We start from the raw sequence: 26,217 nt of genomic DNA, 5'->3' as shown, positions 1-26,217 counted from the left end.
GCATTCTTGTCTCACTTCTATTACTATCTCCTTATTGGCTCAAACTGAAATCTCTATGGATTTCTGAAACACAGAATCCTCACAGCCTTATTCACTTTCACTCACCTAAGGCAGACCTCTTGTTTATCCAGCATTGTTAATATTATATAAATAATAGTTCAGGATTAAAAACCTCCTGAACCATAACCATTTCATAAGCATTTTCTACTCCTCCCCCCTTCCTAAATTTGAGAAAAAATTTTGACTAAGAAAATTTAGTTATAGAGGTTGGGCGTGATGGCTCTTGCCTGTAATCCCACTATTTTACGAGGCTGAGGTGGGAGGATCACTTGAAGCCAGGAGTTTGAGACAAGCCTGGGTAACAAAGCGAGACTCAGTCTCCACATAAAAAATTTAAAAATTAGCTAGGCACAGTGGCATGTGCCTATAGTCCCAGCTACTCAGGAGGCTGAGGTGGGAAAATTCTTGGGCCCAGGAGTTCGAGGCTGCAGTGAGCTATGCTCATGCCACCATACTCCAGCCTGGGTGACAGAGTAAGACCCTGACTTTAAAAAAAAAATTAGTAACAATAACTTAGTTACAAATTTTTTTTTTTTTTTTTTTTTTTGAGACGGGGAGTCTTGCTCTGTCCCGCCAGGGCTGGAGTGCAGTGGAGCCGGATTCAGCTCACTGCAAGCTCCCGCTCCTGGGTTCACGCCATTCTCGCTGCCTCAGCTCCCCACGTAGCTGGACTACAGGCGCCTGCCCCTCGCCCGGCTAGTTTTTTGGTATTTTTTAGTAGAGACGTGGCGTTTCACCGTGGTTAGCCAGGACTGGACTCGATCTCCTGACCTTTGGGATCCGCTCGTTCTCGGCCCTCGGCCTCCCAAAGTGCTGGGATTACAGGCTTGAGCCACCGCGCCCAGCCTAGTTACAAATTTTTAAGTTGAACTAACATTTGACTAATAGCCTCTTTGACCTATACCACTATCTTTCTATCCTACACCCAGCTAGAAGGGAAATAAATAATCTATTGCAGTCAGATAGTAGTGGTACCCAAGAGAATCACCACCACTGTGGATGATAGTGAGAATGCTGGAGCGAGGGTTGGAGACCTGAATAGCAGTAAATTCTAGGAATTGTAGTTCATAAACGTAGCTCACAGATTCTAAAAACTAGAGATTCAGTAGCAGGGGTAAAAAAGGATTAACAGCTCAGGAAAGTATAGATTGATTAGGTGATGGTCCACTGGAAAATGAAATTGATACAGGAACTATGTAAATTAACCTGCCATTCAGCTGTAAGTTGTAGAGGTGATTTTGACCATTAATCTACTGAAGAGATCGTACAGGCCAAAGTATTCCTTTGCGTTAAGTAACACTGAGTCCAAAGAGTTTCCCCCTTGCTTATGGTGAAAATAAAAGGTGAGTGGAATGGAAGTAATGTGAAATACTGCAGAACAAGACAAAGAAATTACATAATGAAGATGTAAAGGAAGACAAGTAAAATGAGTGAAAACTTTATGTTACCTTTTACTACCACTATGCAATAACAGAACTCTATTTCTGTAGAGGAAAACAAAAATATATGAACACTGATGCATTAAAATAGGTTGGTCAGCTAGTACATAATTTTTATTTTACATTTTCTTAACTATGTTTTCTTCAATAAACATGTCTACAGAGAAGTAGGAAAAATAGTTACTTCATTTAGAAGTTGTAAAATTTGATCATCTAATTTCTGAAGTTTTATCTCATTCTGCAAATCGCTTTCATGATTACTTTTCTCTGGCTCAGAAGACTGACACACGGACATAAAAGACGTCAACACAGCATCACTTGGTGGACTTGCAAACTGTTCCAAGGGAACTAACTCATCGACGGGTGCTGTTATCACTGGCATTCTATCAATGATCTATGACACAGAAACAAACCAAAATCCTTTTAATTTATATTCACTTATTGAAATTTGAAGGTATTTTTTATATTACGAAAAAAATGTAAATACTATACCTCATCTTCACTTATATTTAGGGGAGAATCAGAAGAAACTAAATTATCCAAAAGACCTTCTAGGCACTGCAGTTGTGATGAATTTATTTCTGCCAAATTTACTGGTTCACCAAATATGTTCTTGCAATCCAGGATTCTAAGCTGTGGCAAAGTCTGGAGAATAACTGCTCTGTACCCTTGGAAACAAATCATTCAAAATGAAAACTTAAATATTTAAAAAAGTCAATTATTTCTAGAATAAACTAAATTTATCAGCTACCAGATATATCCCCCAGAATAGTTTCAGAAGGCAAATAATAAACTTGTTACTTACTCAACTTCTCCAGCATGTAATCATTAAAATACAAATCATTACATATAAAAGAAACAAAACACTTCTCCTCCACTCTCCATCCCTCTCAAATGAACCCTCCTGATGAAGTTCAAAAAGTGAAAATAGCTATCTCTAAAACATTACTTTAAATATATAATGCATAAAACCAGCAGAAATTTATTCTAGGAAGGAAGCTAAACATGTCTTTTATTTTTTAATATGATTAACATAAACAACATAAATGAACATAAAGCAGGATGATGTGGATAATGACCAAAATGCCAGAATTTCCCTAGTGAGGTCTCAGCATTAGCAAAATATCCCCCTTCTTCTCTTTTAAATTACACATAACTAATATTAAAGCAGGTAAACTATCAAGTAATGAAGAATAATATGTATATTTTCCCTAAGAACAATTAAATCTGACAAATTAACATTCGTTGGTACTAACGTTAACATGAGCATCTTAATCCTGCGTAAATGTAATTTTAAAACTAAGTATTTCTAATAAAGGCCAACGAAGTGGTTGGAAGAATTCCAAAAGTAAGAAAGAAGTCTGGCAACTTAGAAATCTTGAAGGAAGAAAAGTTATTTCAGCAATAAGTTACCTTTCAATTCTGAAGGGAGGGTAACTGTATTGAGAGAAGTACCTAATTTAGGAAAAAAGGTGAAAAACAAAGATTCGAATTGTAGAAACCAGAGGTTCCTGAGACAAGATTATTTTTTAAAAAATCCAACCTGAAGGTTTAGCAGAGAAAAGAAAAATGCAAGGCTTTAGAAATATGGTTTTCTTTCCAGGAAAGGGTTTCCTCAGAAAACTCTCAAATCTGTCCCGATTTTCAGGGAGACTTTATGGAAAACAATAGGAAATATTTTTCACCTTCGGAAAACAATTATCATATATATCAGATTTTCTTCTGTGAAATGAAATTAGCAACACAGGTTTCCATGCTGCAAAAAGCCTTCTTATAATTGCGTATGAATAATAAAATGAAGCCTCTGTAGCTAACTTGTATTCAAGCAGATCTTTAGAATGTATATTCACATTCTACACATTTCTCTCTTATTGTTTGGTTAAGCAATATGAGATAAGTGAGTTCTAGAAATGATAGTCTGGTCTGCTTTATCTTTGTCAACTTGATTGATTCCCAATTAGTTCAAATAGCATTTCAGCAGCACCAGCATCTGTATATATTAAACCTTCTTAAAACAAAATCATTTATTAATAATGTAATAAATTCACATAATATGAAATTCAAAACGAACACAGTGAAAAATTTTCTCATTCCTTAATCTCTAGTTACCCAGTTGCCTTTCCTGGAGTTAGCCAATGTTATAATTTTTTTAAAGCGTGTATTCTTCTAGATGTTTTATGTACATACTGAGCACACACATACATACGTGCATACATATATATGTATGTAAATATCTGTGTCTGTGTATGTGTGTTACCCTTTTCACACAAATGGTGGCCTACTGTATGCAGTACTTTACAACCTGCTTTTCATCCTCTCAATGTATCTTGGACATAATTGTCCATTAGTAGATAAAAAGATTCTATATTCTTTATTGTGGCTGCATAATATTATACTATTATTAATAGAATATACCATAATGATATAATTTTGAGGCATTCACTTATTAAATATGAAGCTGCCTAAATAGGAGAATCACTGAACTGTTCATCTTGTGTTCTGTAACAGTCATTAGTCTTAATACAGTAATTTTATTTGTAACCATGTTTTCCCCAATATAGAAAATATTGTAAAGCTGAAGACTAAAATGAGGTCACAAATGCCAATTTCAGGAAAATAGAGAAGCTCTGAATATTAACTATTAGAAAAAATATTAAATTAATTGTTCTTACCTGGTAGTCGACAGACAGGATTATCATCTCCATCTTTCTCCAAAATAAGATTAGTCAGGAAGTGCAATCCTATCGTACACTGAAGTAAGTGATGGATACTATCTATACAATTACTGTGTAGATCAATATACCTAAGTTTATGCTTAATTCCATGAAGGGGAATCAACCCTGCAATAGGAAAATAATTCTTTAAATGCCACAGCAATAGTCTTTCCAATAGCTAATTAGAAATAGTGGCTAGATAGGTTATACTTTTAGAGGCAAACGGGCAGCATTAATAAGATCTTGCTGTGAACAGCTATATCTAATGAATAGGCTATCGGTAAAGTTAATTGTTGTTTTGAAGAAACACAAGTTCAACATTTCTTTGAGGCTTTAGTCCCCGAGGTTCCTGGGCTCTGGTTCTCTTCAAAACAAAATAAATCAAAAGAACTTCCCCAGGTGGATGCACACACTCATATGAGAAAAAGGTAAAGCAATGGCTTTAGGCTGCCTCAACACATCAGTCTTGATTAGCAGACATAAGCAAACCCTGTAGTACACTTCAATTTTGTTGGTTTGAATATAAATACATTAGCATTCATTTAATTCCCTGGTAATATTTCTCACACAAGCTTATCTAGAACATTTTGTAGCAGTTCCTATTGGTGCCTGGCCCAACTTGGACTTCAGCTGCAGCTGTCATGGACGAGTACTAATTGTACAATGGCAGTGTACCCTTCAAGTGCTTACAGTTTCTTTTTCTGCCTCAGAACTTTCTCTAAAATGGAGAAATCATATAAAAAGCTATGTAATCATATGAACGTTCATGTACAGGTGTTTGAGTGGACACATTTTAATTTCTCTTTGGTAAATACCTAAGAGTCAGACTGCACAATTATATTTAAGGGTTATGTTTGCCATTATAACAATAACAAACTGTCAAACTCAGCCAGGCACAGTGACAGCCAGTACAGGCTCATGCCTGTAGTCTTAGCACTTTGGGAGGATGAGGTGGGTAGATCACTTGAGGCCAGGAGTTCAAGACCAGCCTGGCCAACATGGTGAAACCCCCCCTCTCTACTAAAAATATAAAAAATTAGCCAGGCATGGTGGAGCATGCCTGTAGTCCCAGCTACTCAGGAGGCTGAGACAGGAGAATCGCCGGAACCCACGAGGCAGAGGGTGCAGCGAGCCAGGATCACACCACTGCACTCCAGCGCGAGACTCTATCTCAAATTAAAAAAAAAAAACAAAACTTCCTTTCCAAAGTGGTTGTACCATTTTAAATCTACCAGCAATGTATGCAAGTTTCAACTGCTTCACAATCTCACCAGCACTGTCACTGTTTTAGCTATTCTAGGAGTGAAATGGTATCGTGGTTTTAATCCATATTTCATTAATCACTAAGGATTCCAACCATTTTTTTTTTTCATGGCTTATTTGCCATTTATGTATCTTCTTGGTGAAGTGTCTGTTCAAATCTTTTGCTGATTTTTTGGGGGGTTGTTTTTCTTCCCCACTATAATGTAAGCCCTGTAACTTATCTTACTTATTGTTGTTGGTTTTTCCATCACTATAAGACAGTATTTGATAGAGTGATCTTCATAAACACATACTGAGAGAATGAACTATCTTATCCATTCACATTCTTTAGATAAGGAAATTGCATCCAAAGAGTAAACACCTCGCTCATCATTACATAGTAATTAATGACAAGGCCAGGGTTGAAACTCAGTTCCTTTTTTTTTGAGATGGAGTTTCGCTCTTGTTGCCCAGGCTGGAGTACAACACCGCAATCTCGGCTCACCGCAACCTCTGCCTCCTGGGTTCAGGCAATTTTCCCACCTCAGCCTCCTGAGTAGCTGAGATTACAGGCATGTGCCACCACGTCCGGCTAATGTTGTATTTTTAGTAAAGACGGGGTTTCTCCATGTTGGTCAGGCTGGTCTCGAACTCCCAATCTCAGGGACCCACCCGCCTTGGCCTCCCAAAGTGCTGGGATTACAGGCATGAGACACCGTGCCAGGCAAAACTCAGTTCTAATACTTCATGTCTTTAGAGGAAAAAAGGTTTTACAAAATTAAAATACAGTTGTTACTTCAGCTTAAGGGTACAGACTAGATCTTTTTATTTTTTGTATACTAAGCAGCTGGCACAGGGTAGTGTTCTTTTAGTGGGGAGAAGAGTCAACCAATGAATGAGATTGTTTCAAATATTGATAAGGATTGTGAAGATATTAGAGGAATTCTGCTAGTTCTAGCAAATAATTCTAAGAATAGTCATGAAACTGTTCAACTTATCAGCTGCATCACTTTAATCAATTAAAAAAGGCAACACTTTTAAAATCTTCTTAGCTGTATTACAGATAAAAAGAAAATATCATTTTATTTGCTCCTTAACTTGCAACAGCCTTTGGAATGCGGGATGTCACTGTTCAACATGGTAGCCATTAGCTACATGTGGCTTTTTATTTTCTAAGTAAAATTAAATAAAATTACAAATTCAGTCCTTAAGTTGCACTAGTTATATTTCCAGTGCTCAATAACCACATTTGGCTACTGGTTACCATACTAAACACAGATTAGAACATTTTTACCACTGTGAAAGTTCTATTGGAACTATTCTTCTCTATATAACAGTACATTGACTAACTGGCTAAAATTAAAACATATTCCCTTAAACTGGATCCTTTCCAATCAAGTTTTTCCTGCTACTGATTACCTTGGTTTTTACTTCTAAATTTTGTACTCAGCTGTGGTTCTGGCACCAACAAAACAGAATTATGACTGGAATACACTCTGTAGATGAGCTCTTTGGCTAAAAATTAGATTAATATCCAGAGATTTCCAACATGCTTAGCTGAGCTGTTAACTTATCACATGTGACAAAACATTTAGCATACAGAAAACATAAGCATTTCTACTTACCACTAAGATCATTTATGTGGTTGTATGATAAATTTAGTCTAGTCAGATTAATTAGTTCTTCAAGTCCTAAAAAAAAGTAAAATAAAATAAAGCCTTTATAAAATTTAAATAATTAATTAGAGAGATATAGCATTACAATGCTATTTCAGACTGTTCCAGTCTGGTAACAGCGAAATCACTTTTATTGGCATTTAGAAAAAAACAGAATTTTTAAAAAATTGACACTTTTTTGGAGAAAATATTTTGTATAATGAGTTTCGGACTCAATTTTTAAGAGTTTCTGATAATATTTATTCCATTCTTTTGGGAAAAAAATGGACCTAAATCATTTTCCTTATGTTAAGTGTTATATGAAAATTGCTTACAAACCTTCTACTTTTGTAATCAAATTGCAGGACAAATTTAATGTGCAAAGTTTTGTCAGTGTGTTTAGCCCTTCAATTCGACTTATTTGATTAGATGACAGATCTAGATGTCGTAAATTCCAAATATGATCAATGGCTTCGATCTTGGAGATGTTATTGCAATGAAGATTGACGGCATGAAGAGTTGAATCTAAAGATAATTCTGATATGCTACAAAACAAAATATATATTATAAAAAAACAAAATAGGTTTTAAAAGCATGACCAAATAACTAAAATTAACCAAACAGCATGTAGATACCAAATATGTGCTTTATTCATTCTAGAATGAAATCTTTCCTATTTGTGACATTCCTTCAAAATGTCTCACAAAACACGGTGCTTCTTACAACATAACCAAGTATTTTCGATTATTTACAAACAAGAAACCGCTCAATGGAGACAAGTGACAGTGGGCATTTCTAACTCCTATGTGCAGTCATCAGCATATATTGAAGGCAGTGCTGAATAATAGTCAATAACTGTAAAGGCTTTGGAATCTTAATATCCCAGTTCGAATCTGCATTCTACCACAGTTTTGCTGTGTGATTTGAGCAAATGACAACCTAAGCCTCAGTTTTCTGACCTCAATTAATTCTCAGAATAACTCTAAGCAGTGGGTATCTTAAGGATACCCAAGTTTATAGAAATTAAATAGCTTGACCAAATTCTTACAGTTATGTTAACAGATTGTATGTAAATCCAGATCTCATGCTGGAGATTGTAACTTTATTTTCTTCTTCGTGTGCAATAGCTATTTAATCCACAGTCTATTGCATTTTCAAAAAGAAACCAGGTTATTGCAATTTCTATTGAAAAAGTCCCTATCTTCCATTGTTGAAAGTTAATGGATCTCCCCTAAACGGAACTCATCTCTTCACTCCAGTTACTATTTATAACTGAATCTCCTCCTGAAGATAGTAGTTTCAGGAACACAAACTACAGTGCACACGGTTTGGAGTTGCTGGATGGGAGATACAGCCAGGAATACAATGTCATGGGCATCTGCTGTAGGTTCAGTAGCAGCTATCTTACAGCTGTAGGAAACCTAACTCTGACAGCAGGGAAGCATTTGCAAATTTCAGACTAGTAAACTTTAAATGTGACTATCTGGAGCATTTCGCAATTATCCCGCCCTGTCATTTACTTGAATTCTTTCTTAGTGCCAGACCTTATGCTATCAACACATGCTCTTAATGACAGTCATTTTTTTCTGACACATTTGTTTCTCGACATTAATAATGTGCAGATAATGTGAGATCGTAGAAAAAGCACAGTGAAATTAGACGGAAAATGGGTTTGAATCCGAACTTAATGCTTTACGAAGTGTTTAAAGATGAACAAATTGTCAATAGACTCTGAGTCTCATTCATCACTTGTAAATGAGAAAAATTACTACCTTGTAGAATTACTGTGAGGATTAGTGATAATGTATATAACATGCACACACAGATGGCATTCAGTAAATGGCAGCTAGTATTAAATAGAAATGTAAAATGTCCCTTGAACACCATCTTCTTGGGATCATCTGGCAAAGTTTAAATCAGAATCCAGAACAAGATGCTTAATTATCAGTAGCAAAGTTCGCGTAGAGGACACGCTACAAAGGAACAACATATGCAAAGGCACAGAGAAGTCTGCTATGGAACTGCCTGTAGCTCAGTACAGCTAAATAAAGTGTAAGTGGAGAAATGTTAAGAGTCGAGACTAAAGAGCCTCAAATGCAGGAGGAGACCTGCTTTACAGAATTGCAGAACCAAGTGCCTCATACGCCTTGCACAAGTCGGGGATTCGAGAGAGGGAAACGGTGAGCTAAATATAGTAAGTTTAGTACTTTCAAAAAGTGTATGAATATATGTATTGCAGTGTTCTGTAACGGACAAATGATTTCGAATGGAGGCAAGGAGAACTGAGGCAAAACTAACAGGCAGCTGCGACTGCCCGCTCATAGCTGCCAGATATACTATCCTGCAGGTTTTTTTTTTTTTCAGAGCGAAGAAGAGGAAAGACGAGAGAACACGAGAAAACCAACAATTAAACGGCAAGCAAAGGAGTAAGTAAGCAAAACCAGCAGAAGGAAACAGTGGTCACAAGCTGGTGGAGGACAAGGTCCTGGGGCAGTTTCAAGGCTAAGCAGAGTCGTGTGAAATGCTGGGCAGGAGACACAGGCGGGAAGACATCCATGGCTCATTCAACCTGGCACTTCGGCAGAGCAGTTTTGGAGAAGTGGGGAGGTCGAAAGCCAGACTGCGTTCACTTATGGTCTTAGTAAAGCAGTGCCGCGCCTCTGCTCCGCTGTCGCCGCCAGCCACCCACGGCCCCGGCCCTGGGGAATGCGCGGGTCGCTCCCAGCTGCGGAGCGCCCTTTACCTCTGCAAGCCTTTGTCCATGAAGCATACATCCCCGCAGCTGCTGTCGCCGTCTTCGTTTTCCACTTCCGCCTCCGCCGCCGCCGCCTCCATAGCACCGGCGACGGGGAGCGGGGGTCTTAACCGGCACCCAGCGAGGGGTCCCTGAGCTTAGGACACGCCTCCCGGATGCGCGGAAGTGCGGCCCGAGGGGGCGGAGCGAGGACCCACCCTCCAACTGACAGCCGGGAACTTTCCCGCCCTGCCGGTGCCGCGAAACTGGAATCCTAGTCCCAACCGTGGACTTTTTTCCCTTTTACGGCATCTGCGAGTGCGACTCTTCAACATGCTGTAAAGTGAAACTGCTTCCCGGGCGTGTAGGAGTTGGAGAATGAATGGATTTGTCTTGTGTACCTAGTAGCCGACTGACTTCTGAATGCGGTTTTCACACCGGTTTGGCTTTACGTTCCTTTACATAGTCTTACATACCTATAAATTGTTCCACTGGCCATTGCACCTCCTGTTGATTCTTTGAACATTTGTGGGATGCCTGACTGTATGTCAGTCACTTCCCTGTACGAGGAAGAAAAAGATGAAACTTATTCTTGTTCCTGGAAACATTCACAGTTCAATAGAGGAAACAGAATTGCCATACAGTGTGACGAATGCTAAGAATAACACAAAGACATCTAAACCAACTCTAGAGTGATATGGGTAGTGGGTACGTTTTCTAAAGGAAGTGATTGATGACTGAATAGAGTCTTGCTGGGTCAAGGGGAGCTCTGGATGAATGGCATTACAGGTGGGAAAGCGATACCTGTATGAGGTCAAATAACCCTCCTGGCTAGATTGCTTCCTAAGGCATAGTAATATTTTAAAACGGAGAAAATGGTGCAGTAGTCCATTTGAAGTGGTCTATTTCCTTTTGAAATAACTCATGCAGACAAAAATAAAAAAGATGTTTTAAAAAATGAGCAAAGCCCACATGACATATAGGACCCCATAAAGTGACCAAATATTCAAAATTTTGGAGTCTCAGAAGGCAAAGAGAAAACAATAGAGTTAGAAAAACGGTTCAACAAAAAACTATATGAAAACTTCCCAAGTCTAGCAAGAGATTTAGACACCCAGGCACAGGGAGGCCCAAAGATTCCCAAACAGATACAATGAAAAAAGGTTTTCTTAAAAAAAAAAATTCATCTTATTTTTTATTTTAGATTCAGGGGGTACATGTGCGGGTTTGTTACATAAGTATTTTGCATGATGCTGAGTTTGTGGCGTCTAATGATCCTGTAACCCAAATAGTAAATACAGTACTTGATAGGTGGTTATTCAACTTTTGTCTTCTCCCTTTTGGAGCCCCCAGTGTCTATTGTTCCCATCTTTGTGTTCATGTGTATCCAATGTTTAGCTGCCACTTAGAAGTGAAAACATAGTATTTGGTTTTCTGTTTCAGTGTTAATTCACTTAGGATAATGGCCTTCAGCTTCATCCATATTGCTGCAAAGGATATGATTTTGTTCTTTTTTATGGCTGCATGTTGGTGTATATGTGCCACATTTTCTTTATCCAGGCTATCATTGATGGGCATCAGGGTTCATTCCATGTCTTTGCTACTGTGCTGCAATAAACATAGGAATGCAGGTGTCTTTTTGGTAAAATAATTTATTTTTCTTTGGCTAGATACCTGGTCATGAGATTCCTGGGTTGAATGGTAATTCTATTTTTAGTTCTTTGTGAAATCAACAAACTGCTTTCCACCGTGGCTGCAATTTGCATTCCCACTGATGGTGTGTAAGCATTCCTTTTTCTCTGCAACCTCACCAACATCTCATATTTTCTGACTTTGTAATAAAAGCCACTCTGCTGCGAGGTGATATCTCATCATAGTTTTGATTTGCCTTTCTCTGATTATTAGTGATGTTGAGCATTTAAAAAATATGTTTATTGGCTGCTTGCATGTCTTCTTTTGCAAAAAAGCAAAGAAAAAGTCTCCTTTATGGCCCATTGTAGTCAAACTGTTAAAAGTCAAATACAAAGAATTCTGAAAACAGCAAGAGAAAAATTAGTCATTTATAAAGGAACCCTCAACAGACTAACAGTGATTTCTCACCAAAAACTTTACAAGCCAGCAGAGACTGGGATGATAAATTCAAAGCGCTAAAAGAAAAAAAAAAAAAAGCCAGCCAAGCACACTGTAATCAATAAAGTTATCCTTCATAAACGAAGGAAAAATAAAGGCTTTCTAAGATAAGCAAAAGCTGAGGAATTCATCACCAGTCGACTGGACCTACAAAAATGCTCATGGTAGTCCTCCATATGGAAACAAAAGGACAATATTTACCAGCATGAAAACACAAATATAGAAAGTCTACTGGTAGATCTCACACAAATGAGAAAGAGAAAGGACTCAAATGTTACCATTACAGAAAACCTCCAAACTACAATCATAAACAATGATAGAGATGCAAAGGAACAAGGAATATACAAAAATAACCGGAAATCGATTAATAAAATGGCAGGAATAAGCCCTAACATATCAATCATAACCTTGAATGTAAATGGATTAAATTTTCCACCTGAAAGATATAGCTTGAATTAATGGATTAAAAAATGACTCAACAATATTCTGCCTAGAAGAAACTCATCACACTCCTAAAGACACATATGGACTGAAAGTAAAGGGAAGAAAAAAGATATTTTATGCAAATCGAAACCAAAAGCCAGCAGGAATAGCTATATGAATGTTAGACACAATAGACTGTAAGTTAAAAAAGAGACAAGAAAGGTCATTATGTAATGATAAAGGGATTGGGCACGGTGGCTTACGCTTGTAATCCTAGCACTTTGGGAGGCCGAGGTGGGCAAATCGCCTGAGCTCAGGAGTTTGAGACCAGCCTGGGCAACATGGTGAAACCCCGTCTCTACTAAAATACAAAAAATTAGCTGGGGTTGACTGCATGTGCCTGTAATCCCAGCTACTCAGGAGGCTGAGACAGGAGAATCACTTGAACCAGGGAGGTGGAGGTTGCAGTGAACCAAGATCACACCACTGCACTCCAGCCTGGGCGACAGAGTGAGACTCTGTCTCAAACGAACAAACAAACAAAAAAAAGATCAATTCAGCAAGAGGATATAACAATTCTAAACATATATGCTCTCTACACCAAGGCACCCAGATGTATAAAGCAAATATTATTAAATCTAAAGGGAGAGAGAGATTCCAACACAATAATAGTCGGGAAAATTTAAGCGCCCCATTCTCAGCATTACATAGATCATCTAGACAGAAAATAATAAACAAACAAAAAATGTTTAATTTAAACTGCACTTTATACCCAATATATCTAACAGACATTTACAGAAAATTTCATCCAAGAGCCAGAGAATACACATTTTTCTCATCAGCATAGGGAACATTCTCCAGAATAGACTATATTTTAGGACACAAAAAAATGGCTTAACAAAATTTTTAAAAATTACATAATGCAAAGTGTCTTCTCAGACTCCATTGAAACAAAAGTAGACATCAATTACAAGAGGAACTTTAGAAACCGCACAAATACATGGAAATTAAAGCACATGCTCCCAAATTATTAAGCAAGAAAGAAATTAAAGAGGAAATAAAAAAATTTTTTAGATAAGTAAGAATCAAAATACAACATACCAACACGTCTGCGATACAGCAAAAGCAATGCTAACTGGGAAATTTATAGTAATTAATGCCTATGTCAAAAAAGTAGGAAAGATTTCAAATAAACAATTTAATGATGCACGTCAAGGAACTAGAAAAGCACGAAGAATCCCAACCCAAAATTAGCAGAAGAAAAGAAATCATGAAGATCAGAGCGGAGCTAAATGAAATAGAAACTTAAAAAAATACAAAGGATCAACAAATTTTTTTTAAAAAAAGGATGAACAAAGTTGATAACATGCAAACAAAATTCTCTAGCTAGACTAACCAAGAAAAAAAGAAGATACAAGTAAACAAAATCAGAAATGAAGAAGAAGGCATTAAAACTGATGCCACAGAAATACAAAAGAGTGTCAGAGACAATTATGAACAACTGTATGGTAATGAACTGGAAACCCTAAAGGAAATGGGTGAATTCCTTGATACATACAACCTGCCAAGATTAAACCAGGAAGAAATAGAAAACCTAAACAGACCAATAATTAGTAGATAGATTGAATCAATAATAAAAAGTCTTCCAACAAAGAAAACTCCAGGACTGGATGGCTTCATGCTGACTCCCACCAATTTTTCAAAGAAGAACCAAAGCCAATTCTCTTCAAGCTATTAAAAAAAAATTGAACATGAGGGAATTATCCCTAACTCATTCTCCAAGGCCAGCATTACATTGATACCAAAACTAGACAGGGATGCAAAAAATAAAGAAAACTACAGGCCAATATCCCTGATGAACAGATGCAAAAATCCTCAATGAAATACTAGCAAACTGAATCCAACAGCACATCAAACGGATACTAAATGATCAAGTGGGATTTATTCCAGGGATGCAGGAATGGTTCAACATATGCAAATGAACACATGTGATACATCATATCAACAGAATGAAGGACAAAATCCATATGATCATTTCAGAAGATGCAGAAAATGCATTAGATAAAAGTCTTTTCATGATACAAAATCTCAACAAACTAGGCATAGAAAGAACATACTTCAATATAATAAAGGCCATCTATGAAAAACTCACAGTTAACATCATACTGAATGGGAAAAAACTGAAATCCTTTCCTCTAAGAAGTAGAACAAGATGAGCATGCCCACTTTCAGCACTCGTATTTGACATACTACTGGAAATTGTAGCTAGAGTAATCGGCAATATAAAGAAATGAAAAGATACTGAAATTGGGAAAGAGAAAGTCAAATTGTCCCTGTTTGCAAATGGCATAATCTTACATCTAAAGACACTTTAGGATTCTGAAAAATAAATTCAGGAAAGTTGCAGCATAGAATTTCATCATACACAAATGTAGCATTTCTATACACTAATAATGAACAAGCTGATAAAGAAACCAAGAAGGCAATCCCATTTACAATGCTACAAAAATAAAATACTTGGAAATAAATTTAGCCAAGGAGGTGAAAGACAGCCCTTTCTTTCTCTGCAAGAAAAGCTACAAAAGACTGATGAGGGAAATCGAAGAGGACACAGTCAATTAGAAAGCCATCTCAAGCTCATGTACCAGAAGAATCAACCTTGGCAAAATGACCATACTGCCCAAAGCAATTTACAGATTTGATGCAATCTCTATCAAAATGGCAACGTCAGTTTTCACATAAATAGAAAAAAGAATCATAAAATTGGTGTATAGGATCAACAAAGGGCTTGAATAACTTAAGTAATCCTGAGCAAAAAGAATAAAGCTGAAGGCATCACACTACCTGACTTCAAACCATATTACTCGGCTGTGGTAACCAAAACAGCATGACATTTGTATTTAAAAAGACACATTGATAGGGATAGAGAAGAATAGAGAGCCCAGAAATAAACCTGCATACTTAAAACCAAGTGATTTTTGACAAAGGTGCCAGGAGCATACATTGTAGAGAAGATATCCTCTTTAATAAATGGTGCTGGGAAAATTAGATATCCATGCAGAAGTATGAAATTGGACTACTATCTCTCATCATATACAAAAGCAGCTGAAGATGGATTATAAACTTAAATGTAAGACTCCAAATTATAAGGCTAATAGAAGAAAACAGAGAAAACATTTCAGAACATTCATCTAGGCAAAGATTTTATGGCTAAGACAGCAAAAGCATAGATAACAAAAACAGAAATAGAGAAATGGGATTATATTAAAGTTAAAAAACTGTACAGCAAAGAAAGCCCTTAAGAGTTAGGATACCTGCTGAATGGAAGAAAACTATTTATCCAACAAGGGATGAATATCTAAAATATGCAAGGAACTCAACAGTAAAAAAAAAAAAAATAATAATTCCATTAAAAAGTGGGCAAAGAACGCAAGTAGACATTTTTAGAAAGAAGACATACAAATGATCAACAGGTACATGAAAAAAACACTTGTCATTAATCATCAGGGAAATGCAAATCAAAATCAGAATGAGATATCATCTTATCCAGTTAGAATTGCTTTTATTAAAAAAGAGAAAATGTAACAGATTCTGGCAAGAATATGGAGAAAAGGGAACTCTTATACACTGTTGGTAGGAATGTAAATTAATAGGGCCACTGCGGAAAACAGTATGGAGAATTCTCATAAAACTAAAAATAACACTACCATATGATCCAGCAATTCCACTACTGGGTACTTATCCACAGGAAAATAAATCATTGTATCAAAGGGATACCTTCATTCTCATGTTCATTGCAGCACTATTCATAATAGCAAAGATATTGAGTCAACCTAAATGTCCATCAACAGATGAATGTGTAAAGAAAATGTGGTAAACACAATGGAGTATTAGTTGGCCATAAAAAAATGAGATCTTGTCATTTGCAGAAACACGGATGGATCTGGAGGTTATTATGTTAAGTGAAGTAAGCTATGCACAGATTGAGAAATATCACATGTTCTCACTCATATGTGGGAGCTATAACAGTTGATCCCATGGAGGTGGAGGTAGAAAGTAGAATGATAGATAATAGGCTGGGAAGTGTGTGTGGGTTGGGGAGGATGGATGAAGAGAGATTGGTTAATAAGCACAAACATACAGTTAGGAGAAATAAGTTCTAATGTTCGATAGCAGAATAGGGTGCCTAGAGTTAACAATAATGTAGTGTATGTTTCTTTTTCTTTCTTATTCTTTGAGACAGAGTTTTGCTCTGTCTCCCAGGCTGGAGTGCAGTGGCGAGATACTGGCTCACTGCAACCTCCACCTCCTGGGTTCAAGCGATTCTCCTTCCTCAGCCTCCTGAGTAGCTGGGATTACAGGTGCGTGCCACCACATCCAGCTAATTTTTGTATTTTTAGTAGAGATAGGGTTTTGCCATGTTGGCCAGGCTGGTCTAGACTTTCTGGCCTCAAGTGATCCACCCACCTTGGCCTCCCAAAGTACTGGGATTACAGGTGTGAGCCACTGTGCTCAGCCTGTAGTGTATCTTTCAAAATAGCTAGAAGAGATGACTTAAACTTTCTCAACACATAGAAATAAGAAAATACTTCAGGTGGTAGATACCCCTAATATTTTGACTTGATCATTACTCATTCTATGCATGTAACAAAATAGCATATGTACTCCATAAATATATACAAATATTAAGTCATAACAACACAATTAAAAAATCTGTTAACCCACTCCAAAATTTGTGGAAGTTGGCCAAAAAAATTTATAAGGGAAAATTTAGAACTTTAAATAAATGCATTACATAACAAGAATAACAACAGCATTAAAGACTGAAAATCAGTAAACTTTCAAGGAAATAAAAAAGGGAAAGAATAAAAGAAATCCTAAATTAATTTATTAATTAAAATAAAGAATATGGTCATTTCAATGAAGAACTAAAAGTAATTTTTTCATGGTAAAAAAGTAGTTAACAAACTAGGAACAGATGGAGCAATTGTAACTTAATAAAGGGTACCTTTGAAAATCCTACAGCAGTGTTACCCAATAAAACATTAAAAGTATACCTGCTATTGTTTAGAAATGATACTCAGACCATCATGATTGTAACCGTATCAGTTGTCCTAAAACTTACCTCGTGTTTCATTCAATCACAATAAAACCCCAACAGAAGCTTTCCTGGAACTTGAAAATATTATTTCAAAATATATGTCATTTCAAAATGATATTTTGATGAAAATAAAGAAAGCAATTAACCATATACAAATATATAAAATATTTTAAAACGTGATTATATAATTATTAATGTAGGACAAATAAATGAAAAATAACACTATCAGGAATAAACTTTTATAAATATGAAAATAATTTCTATTACAGCAAATTTATTTACTCACAAAATTTCCTTTCAAAATATTTCTTTTCAAATAATCAGATCATGTCTTTTTTTTTTTTTTTTTCCCTTGAGACTGAGTGAGTCTTCCTCTGTCTCCCAGGCTGGAGTGCAGTGGTGAGATCTCGGCTCACTGCAACCTCCACCTCCTGGGTTCAAGCGGTTCTCCTGTCTCAGCCTCCCATGTGGCTGGTATTACAGGTGCACACCACCACGCCTGGCTAATTTTTGTATTTTTAGTAGAGACGGGGTTTTGCCACATTGGTCAGACTGGTCTCAAACCCTTGACCTCAGGTGATCTGCCCCCATCTGCCTCCCAAAGCACTGGGATTACAGGCGTGAGCTACCATACCTGGTCTGATCATGTCCTTTGCAGCAACGTGGAGGGAGCTGGAGGCCAGTATCCTAAGCAAACTAACACAGGAACAGAATACCAAATACTGCATGTTCTTACTTATAAGTGGGAGCTGAACAATAAGTACACATGGACACAAAGAAAGGAACAACAGATACTAGGGCCTACTTAAGGACGGATGGTTCAGGGAAGGTGAGGATCAAAAAACTACCTATTGGGCACTATGCTTATTACACAGGTAACAAAATAGTCTGTACACCAAATACCGGTGAAATGCAGTTTACCTATAAAACGAACCTGCACATGTACCTCTAAACCTAAAAGTTAAAAAAAAATCTCTTTTTTAAAAACAAAAGTGGAAACAAATTTTTAAAGCGTATTGACATTTTACTGCCACTTTAACATGATTTCTTTGTCCCTAGTTTTATTCTTAAGAGTTTAAAATACATGATTAGCTAATCACTTTTTCAGGAACAGAAAAGGAATCCAGCTCAATTTTAATTATTTATTTTTATTTGTCTTGTTTGTATAAATTGACGGGCTACAAATGTAATTTTGTTACATGCATAGATTGATTTCACAGTGGTGAAGTTGAGGCTTTTAGGGTATTCAACACTTGAATAATATACATTGCATCCATTAAGTAATCTCTCATAATCTATCCCTTTTACCTCTGCTTAATGAATAGTAAATGTATTTTCTCTTCCATTAGATTTTCATAATAACATTTTTAAAAATCTAGCTTACTTTATTGTAAGAATACAATGTACAATTCATGTAATATACAAAATATATGTTAATACACTATTTGTGTTATTGGCAAGGCTATTAGCAGTTAAGTTTTGGGGGATTAAAAAGTTATATGTGGATTTTCAACTGTTTGGGAGTCAGCACCCATAGCCCCTGTGTTGCTCAAGGGTCAATGGTATATGCAAGGGCTTATTTTGAGATTCTCTATTCTATACCCTTTGTCTATATGTTTGTCCTTATACCTGTAAAACACTGTTTTGATTACTGTAGCTTTGCAGTATGTTTTGAAATCAGGAAGTGTGATCCCTCCAGCTTTGTTCTTCTTTTTCAAGATTGATTTAGCTACTTGGGGTTCCATGAGATTCCATACATATTTTAGATTTTTAAAATTTCTGTAAAAAATATCATTGGGCTTTTGACAGAGATTGCATCGAATCTGTGGATCTCTTTGGGTAGCATTTGACATCTTAACAATATTAAGTCTTCCAATTAATGTGCAAGGGGTACAGTTCCATTTACTTATGTTTTCTTTAATTTCTTTCAACAATGTTTTGCGGTTTTCATCGTGCAAGTCTGTTACCTTCTTGGTTAAATTAATTCCTAAATAATTTATTCTTTTGCTGATAGGATAGATGAAATTATTTTAATAATTTCCTTTTCAAATTATTCATTATTAGCGTATAAAATGCAACAGATGTTTGAGCATTGACTTTGTATCCTGTTACTTTGCTGAATTCATTTATTAGTTCTAGCCATTTTGTGTGTGTGTGTCTTTAGGATTTTCTATATCTAAGATTATATCCTCTGTGAAAAGGATAATTTTACTTCTTTCTTTTAAGTTCAAATTCCTTTTATTTCTTTTCTTGCCTAATTATTCTGGCCAGAACTTCAAATACTATATTGAATAGAAGTGATGAGAGTGGGTATCCTTAACTTGTTTATGATCTTAGGGGAAAGGCTTTCAACTATTCACCATTGAGTACAATTTTATCTGTGAAGTTGTGCTATATGGCCTTTATTGTGTTGAAATTCATTCAATTGATACTTAATTTGTTGAGAATTCTTATCATGAATGATTATTGAATTTTGTCAAAATTATTTTGGCATCAATTGAGATGATCATTGATTTTTTCCTTCATACTCTTAATGTAGTACATTATATTAATCAATTTTCATATATCGAATCCTCCTTGAATTTCAGGAATAAATCACACTTGGTCACGTTGTATAATTCTTTTAATATGATGCTTAATTCAGTTTGCTAGTATTGTGTTTAGGATTTTGGCACCTATTTTCTTAAGGAATATTGGCCCGTAGTTTTCTTTTTTTGTAATGAGTTTGACTTGGTGTCAGGGTAATGCTGACATCATAGAATGATAATGTTGGGAAGTGTTCTGTCCTTTTCAATTTTTTTGAAAGATTTTAGAGGGATTGGATTAGCTCTTTTTTAAATGTTTAGTAGAATTCATCAGTAGAGCCATCAGGCCCAGTGCTATTCTTTGTTAGATTTTGATTGCTGATTCAATCTCCTTATTAGTTATAGAACTACTCAGATTTTCTAACTCTTCATGATTTAGCCTTGGTAGGTTTTATGTGTCTAGGAATTTGTCCATTTCAATTAGGTTATCCGATTTATTGGCATAGAGTTTTTTGTAATACTTTCTTATACTCCTATTTATTTCTGTGGAATCAGTAATAATGTCTCTACTTCATTTCTGATTTTAGTAATTTGAATCTTATTTTTTTTAAAAAATTATTTATTTATTTTATTATACTTTAAGTTCTAGGGTAAATGTGCACAGCATGCAGGTTTGTTACATATGTACACATGTGCCATGTTGGTGTGCTGCACCCATCAACTCGTCATTTACATTAGATAGATCTCCTAATGCTATCCGTCCCTCATTCCCCACCCTGTGACAGGCCCCTGTGTGTGATGTTCCCTACCCTGTGTCCAAGTGTTCTCACTGTTCACTTCCCACCTATGAGTGAGAACATGCAGTGTTTGGTTTTCTGTCCTTGCAATAGTTTGCTCAGAATGATGATTTCCAGCTTCATTCATGTCCCTGCAAAGGACATGAACTCATCCTTTTTTATGGCTGCATAGTATTCCATGGTATATGTGTGCCACATTTTCTTAATCCAGTCTATCATTGATGGACATTTGGCTTGGTTCCAAGTCATTGCTATTGTGGATAGTGCTGCAATAAACGTGCATGTGCATGTGTCCTTATAGCAGCATGATTTATAATCCTTTGGGTATATACATTTCTTTCAACAATGTTTTGCGGTTTTCATCGTGCAAGTCTGTTACCTTCTTGGTTAAATTAATTCCTAAATAATTTATTCTTTTTGCTGATAGGATAGATGAAATTATTTTAATAATTTCCTTTTCAAATTATTCATTATTAGCGTATAAAAATGCAACAGATGTTTGAGCATTGACTTTGTATCCTGTTACTTTGCTGAATTCATTTATTAGTTCTAGCCATTTTTGTGTGTGTGTGTCTTTAGGATTTTCTATATCTAAGATTATATCCTCTGTGAAAAGGATAATTTTACTTCTTTCTTTTAAGTTCAAATTCCTTTTATTTCTTTTTCTTGCCTAATTATTCTGGCCAGAACTTCAAATACTATATTGAATAGAAGTGATGAGAGTGGGTATCCTTAACTTGTTTATGATCTTAGGGGAAAGGCTTTCAACTATTCACCATTGAGTACAATTTTATCTGTGAAGTTGTGCTATATGGCCTTTATTGTGTTGAAATTCATTCAATTGATACTTAATTTGTTGAGAATTCTTATCATGAATGATTATTGAATTTTGTCAAAATTATTTTGGCATCAATTGAGATGATCATTGATTTTTTCCTTCATACTCTTAATGTAGTACATTATATTAATCAATTTTCATATATCGAATCCTCCTTGAATTTCAGGAATAAATCACACTTGGTCACGTTGTATAATTCTTTTAATATGATGCTTAATTCAGTTTGCTAGTATTGTGTTTAGGATTTTGGCACCTATTTTCTTAAGGAATATTGGCCCGTAGTTTTTCTTTTTTTGTAATGAGTTTGACTTGGTGTCAGGGTAATGCTGACATCATAGAATGATAATGTTGGGAAGTGTTCTGTCCTTTTCAATTTTTTTGAAAGATTTTAGAGGGATTGGATTAGCTCTTTTTTAAATGTTTAGTAGAATTCATCAGTAGAGCCATCAGGCCCAGTGCTATTCTTTGTTAGATTTTTGATTGCTGATTCAATCTCCTTATTAGTTATAGAACTACTCAGATTTTCTAACTCTTCATGATTTAGCCTTGGTAGGTTTTATGTGTCTAGGAATTTGTCCATTTCAATTAGGTTATCCGATTTATTGGCATAGAGTTTTTTGTAATACTTTCTTATACTCCTATTTATTTCTGTGGAATCAGTAATAATGTCTCTACTTCATTTCTGATTTTAGTAATTTGAATCTTATTTTTTTTAAAAAATTATTTATTTATTTTATTATACTTTAAGTTCTAGGGTAAATGTGCACAGCATGCAGGTTTGTTACATATGTACACATGTGCCATGTTGGTGTGCTGCACCCATCAACTCGTCATTTACATTAGATAGATCTCCTAATGCTATCCGTCCCTCATTCCCCACCCTGTGACAGGCCCCTGTGTGTGATGTTCCCTACCCTGTGTCCAAGTGTTCTCACTGTTCACTTCCCACCTATGAGTGAGAACATGCAGTGTTTGGTTTTCTGTCCTTGCAATAGTTTGCTCAGAATGATGATTTCCAGCTTCATTCATGTCCCTGCAAAGGACATGAACTCATCCTTTTTTATGGCTGCATAGTATTCCATGGTATATGTGTGCCACATTTTCTTAATCCAGTCTATCATTGATGGACATTTGGCTTGGTTCCAAGTCATTGCTATTGTGGATAGTGCTGCAATAAACGTGCATGTGCATGTGTCCTTATAGCAGCATGATTTATAATCCTTTGGGTATATACACAGTAATGGGATCGCTGGGTCAAATGGTATTTCTACTTCTAGATCCTTGAAGAATCGCCACACTGTTTTCCACAATGGTTGAACTAGTTTACAGTCCCACCAATAGTATAAAAGTGTTCCTATTTCTTGACATCCTCTCCAGCACCTGTTGTTTCCTGACTTTTTAATGATTGCCATTCTAACTGGCATGAGATGGTATCTCATTGTGGTTTTGATGTGCATTTCTCTGATGGGTAATATCCTGAAGAGTGTTTTCCAACTTGGCTCCATTCTCCCTGTCACTTTCAGGTACACCAATAGACATAGATTTGGTCTTTTCACAGAATTCCGTATTTCTTGGAGGCTTTGTTCATTTCTTTTTACTCTTTTTTCTTTAAAATTCTCTTCTCACTTCATTTCATTCCTTTGATCTTCAATCACTGATACCCTTTCTTCCTCTTGATCAAATCAGCTACTGAAGCTTGTGCATGCATCATGTAGTTCTTGTGCCATGGTTTTCAGCTTAATCAGGTCATTTATGGTCTTCTCTACACTGTTTATTCTAGTTAGCCATTCGTTTAATATTTTTTCAAGGTTTTTAGTTTCTTTGCAATGAGTTCGAACATCCTCCTTTAGCTCGGAGAAGTTTGTTATTTATGATCATCTGAAGCCTTCTTCTCTCAACTCATCAAAGTCATTCTCCGTCCAGCTTTGTTCCATTGCTGGCGAGGAGCTGCGTTCCTTTGGAAGGGTAGAGGCACTCTGATTTTTAGAATTTTCAAGTTTTCTGCTCTGGTTTCTCCCCATCTTTGTGGTTTTATCTACCTTTGGTCTTGATAATGGTGATGTACAGATGGGGTTTTGGTGTGGATGTCCTTTCTGTTTGTTAGTTTTCCTTCTAACAGTCAGGACCCTCAGCTGCAGGTCTCTTGGAATTTGCTGGAGTTCCACTCCAGTCCCTCTTTGCCTGGGTATCACCAGTGGAGGTTTCAGAACAGCAAATATTGCGAATGGCAAATGTTGCTGCCTGATCCTTCCTCTGGAAGCTTCATCTCAGAGGGGCACCTGGCTGTATGAGGTGTCAGATGGCCCCTACTGGGAGGTGTCTCCTAGTTAGGCTACTCTGGGGTCAGGGACCCACTTGAGATGGCAGTCTGTCCGTTCTCAGATCTCAAACTCCGTGATGGGAGAAGCACTACTCTCTTCAAAGTTGTCAGACAGGGACGTTTAAGTATGCAGAAGTTTCTGCTGCTTTTGTTCAGCTATGCCCTGCCCCCAGAGGTGGAGTCTACAGGGTCAGGCAGGACTCCTTGAGCTGTGGTGTGCTTAACCCAGTTTGAGCTTCCCGGCTGCTTTGTTTACCTACTCAAGCCTCAGCAATGGTGGATGCCCCTCCCTTAGCCTCGCTGCCACCTTGCAGTTTGATCGAAGACTGCTGTGCTAGCAGTGAGTGAGGTCCGTGTGTGTGGGACCTTCCAAGCCAGGGGCAGGATATAATCTCCTGGTGTGCCTTTTGCTAAGACCATTGGAAAAGCGTAGTATTAGGGTGGGAGTGTCCCGATTTTCCAGGTACCATCTGTCATGGCTTCCCTTGGCTAGGAAAGGGAATTCCCCGACCTCTTGCACTTCCCAGGTAAGGTGATGCCCCGCCCTGCTTCAGCTCACACCCTTGTGGCCTGCACTCACTGACAAGCCCCAGTGAGATGAATCCGGTGTCTTAGTTGGAAATGCTGAAATCACCCATCTTCTGCGTCACTCATGCTGGGAGCTATAGATTGGAGCTATTCCTATTTGGCCATCTTGAAATCTCCCTGAATCTTCTTTTTTCTTACTGTATCTAGTTACATATTTGTTAATTTTGTTGATCTTTTCAAAGAATCAACTTTTGGTTTCATTCATTTTCTGTATTGTTTTCTTTTAAAATGTTTTATTGATACATAATAGTTGTACATATTTTTCAGTACATTTGATAAGTTGATACATTCATACAATCAAGTCAAGGTAATTGGGATATCAGTTTTCTTAACTATTCATCTTTTTTATGTTAAGAAGATACAAATTGTTCTCTTCTAGGTATCTTGAAATGTACAATCAATGTGAACTCTAATAAGCCTTTTGATATATCAAACAGGTTTCTAATACTACGTATACCGATACCTATACATAAGTTATATATTTATATAGTGTGTGTATATATATAGTGTTTGTATATATATATATAGTGTGTGTGTGTATATAGTATGTACCCATTCATCAAGTCCTCTTTCTTGTCACCTACTCCAGCCCCTTCTTGGCCTCTGGTAACCACCAGTATGCTCTATCATTATGAGATCCACTTTATTATGAGTTAGAACATGCATTGTTTGTATTTCTGTGCTTGGCTTATTTCACTTAATATAATGATTTCCAGTTCCATCCATGTTGTTACACATGACATGATTTCATTCTTTTTTAAGGCTAAATAATATATTCCATTGTGCATATATATTACATTTTCTTTGTCCATTCATCCATTGATAGAAACATAGGCTGCTTCCATATTTCAGCTATTGTGAATATTGTTGCAATAATCATGGAAGTGCAGATATCTCTTTAATATATTGATTTCCTCTCAGACATATACCCAGTAGTGGAATTGCTGAATCATACAGTAGTTCTAGTTTTAGGTTTTTGAGGAATCTTCATACTGCTTTCCATAGTGGCAGTACTAATTTACCTTTCCATCAAAAGTGTGTGAGGGTTTCCCTTTCTCCACATTTTTGCCAGCATCTGTTATTACCTCTTTTTTTAAAAAATAAAAGTCATTCTAACTGGTGTGAGATGGTATCTTGTTGTGGTATGATTTGCATTTCTATAATGAATAGTGATGTTGAGCATTTTTTTCATATATCTGTTTACCATTCATATGCCTTCTTTTGAGAAATGTCTATTCAGATCTTTTGCCCATTTTTAGATTGAATTATTTGTGTGTTTTTCTGTGTGTTTGCCATTGAATTGTTAGACTTCATTATACATTCTATTTATTTTCAAACTATCCATCTGACAAGGGATTATTAATTATACAGAGTCAGTGTAATTACTAATACATACATTCTGTTGTACTTAAGTTAAAGTCTCAGATCAATTAGAAATGTCAACTTAAACACTTAAGAGGAAAGCTACCTAGTTTTAAAAACTAGTCCTAATAGTTTATGAAACTTTCTTTTTTTACATCTAGTTGGGTCTGGGACTCTGGTATGTATGTTGGTGGAGATGGGGGAGAGGAGGGAACATGTTTGAGGTCAATACTGCCTCATTTTGCTGCTTAGAATCTTGTTAAAGTAGCGTTAATTACTGAAGTGACAT

At 36.4% G+C, this 26,217-nt stretch overlaps 1 protein-coding gene across 1 annotated transcript in view; it reads right to left on the bottom strand.

Moving 5' to 3' along the window:
- LRRCC1 (leucine rich repeat and coiled-coil centrosomal protein 1) overlaps positions 1–10,135 on the bottom strand; it is a 38,681-nt gene extending 28,546 nt beyond the window's left edge. The window contains 6 exon segments of the mRNA XM_017849883.1: positions 1,684–1,893; positions 1,992–2,167; positions 4,172–4,339; positions 7,081–7,146; positions 7,450–7,655; positions 9,854–10,135. Of these exon segments, the coding sequence (XP_017705372.1) occupies positions 1,684–1,893; positions 1,992–2,167; positions 4,172–4,339; positions 7,081–7,146; positions 7,450–7,655; positions 9,854–9,945 (918 nt within the window). The 5' untranslated portion in view covers positions 9,946–10,135.
- Positions 10,136–26,217: the final 16,082 nt, after the last annotated feature.

The sequence above is a fragment of the Rhinopithecus bieti genome, unplaced genomic scaffold (assembly GCF_001698545.2).
Source record: "Rhinopithecus bieti isolate Rb0 unplaced genomic scaffold, ASM169854v2 scaffold_32835, whole genome shotgun sequence".
NCBI classification, from domain to species: Eukaryota; Metazoa; Chordata; class Mammalia; order Primates; family Cercopithecidae; genus Rhinopithecus; species Rhinopithecus bieti.
Note: the sequence above shows the minus strand (reverse complement) of the source record. Positions and strands in the feature narration are given on the sequence as shown.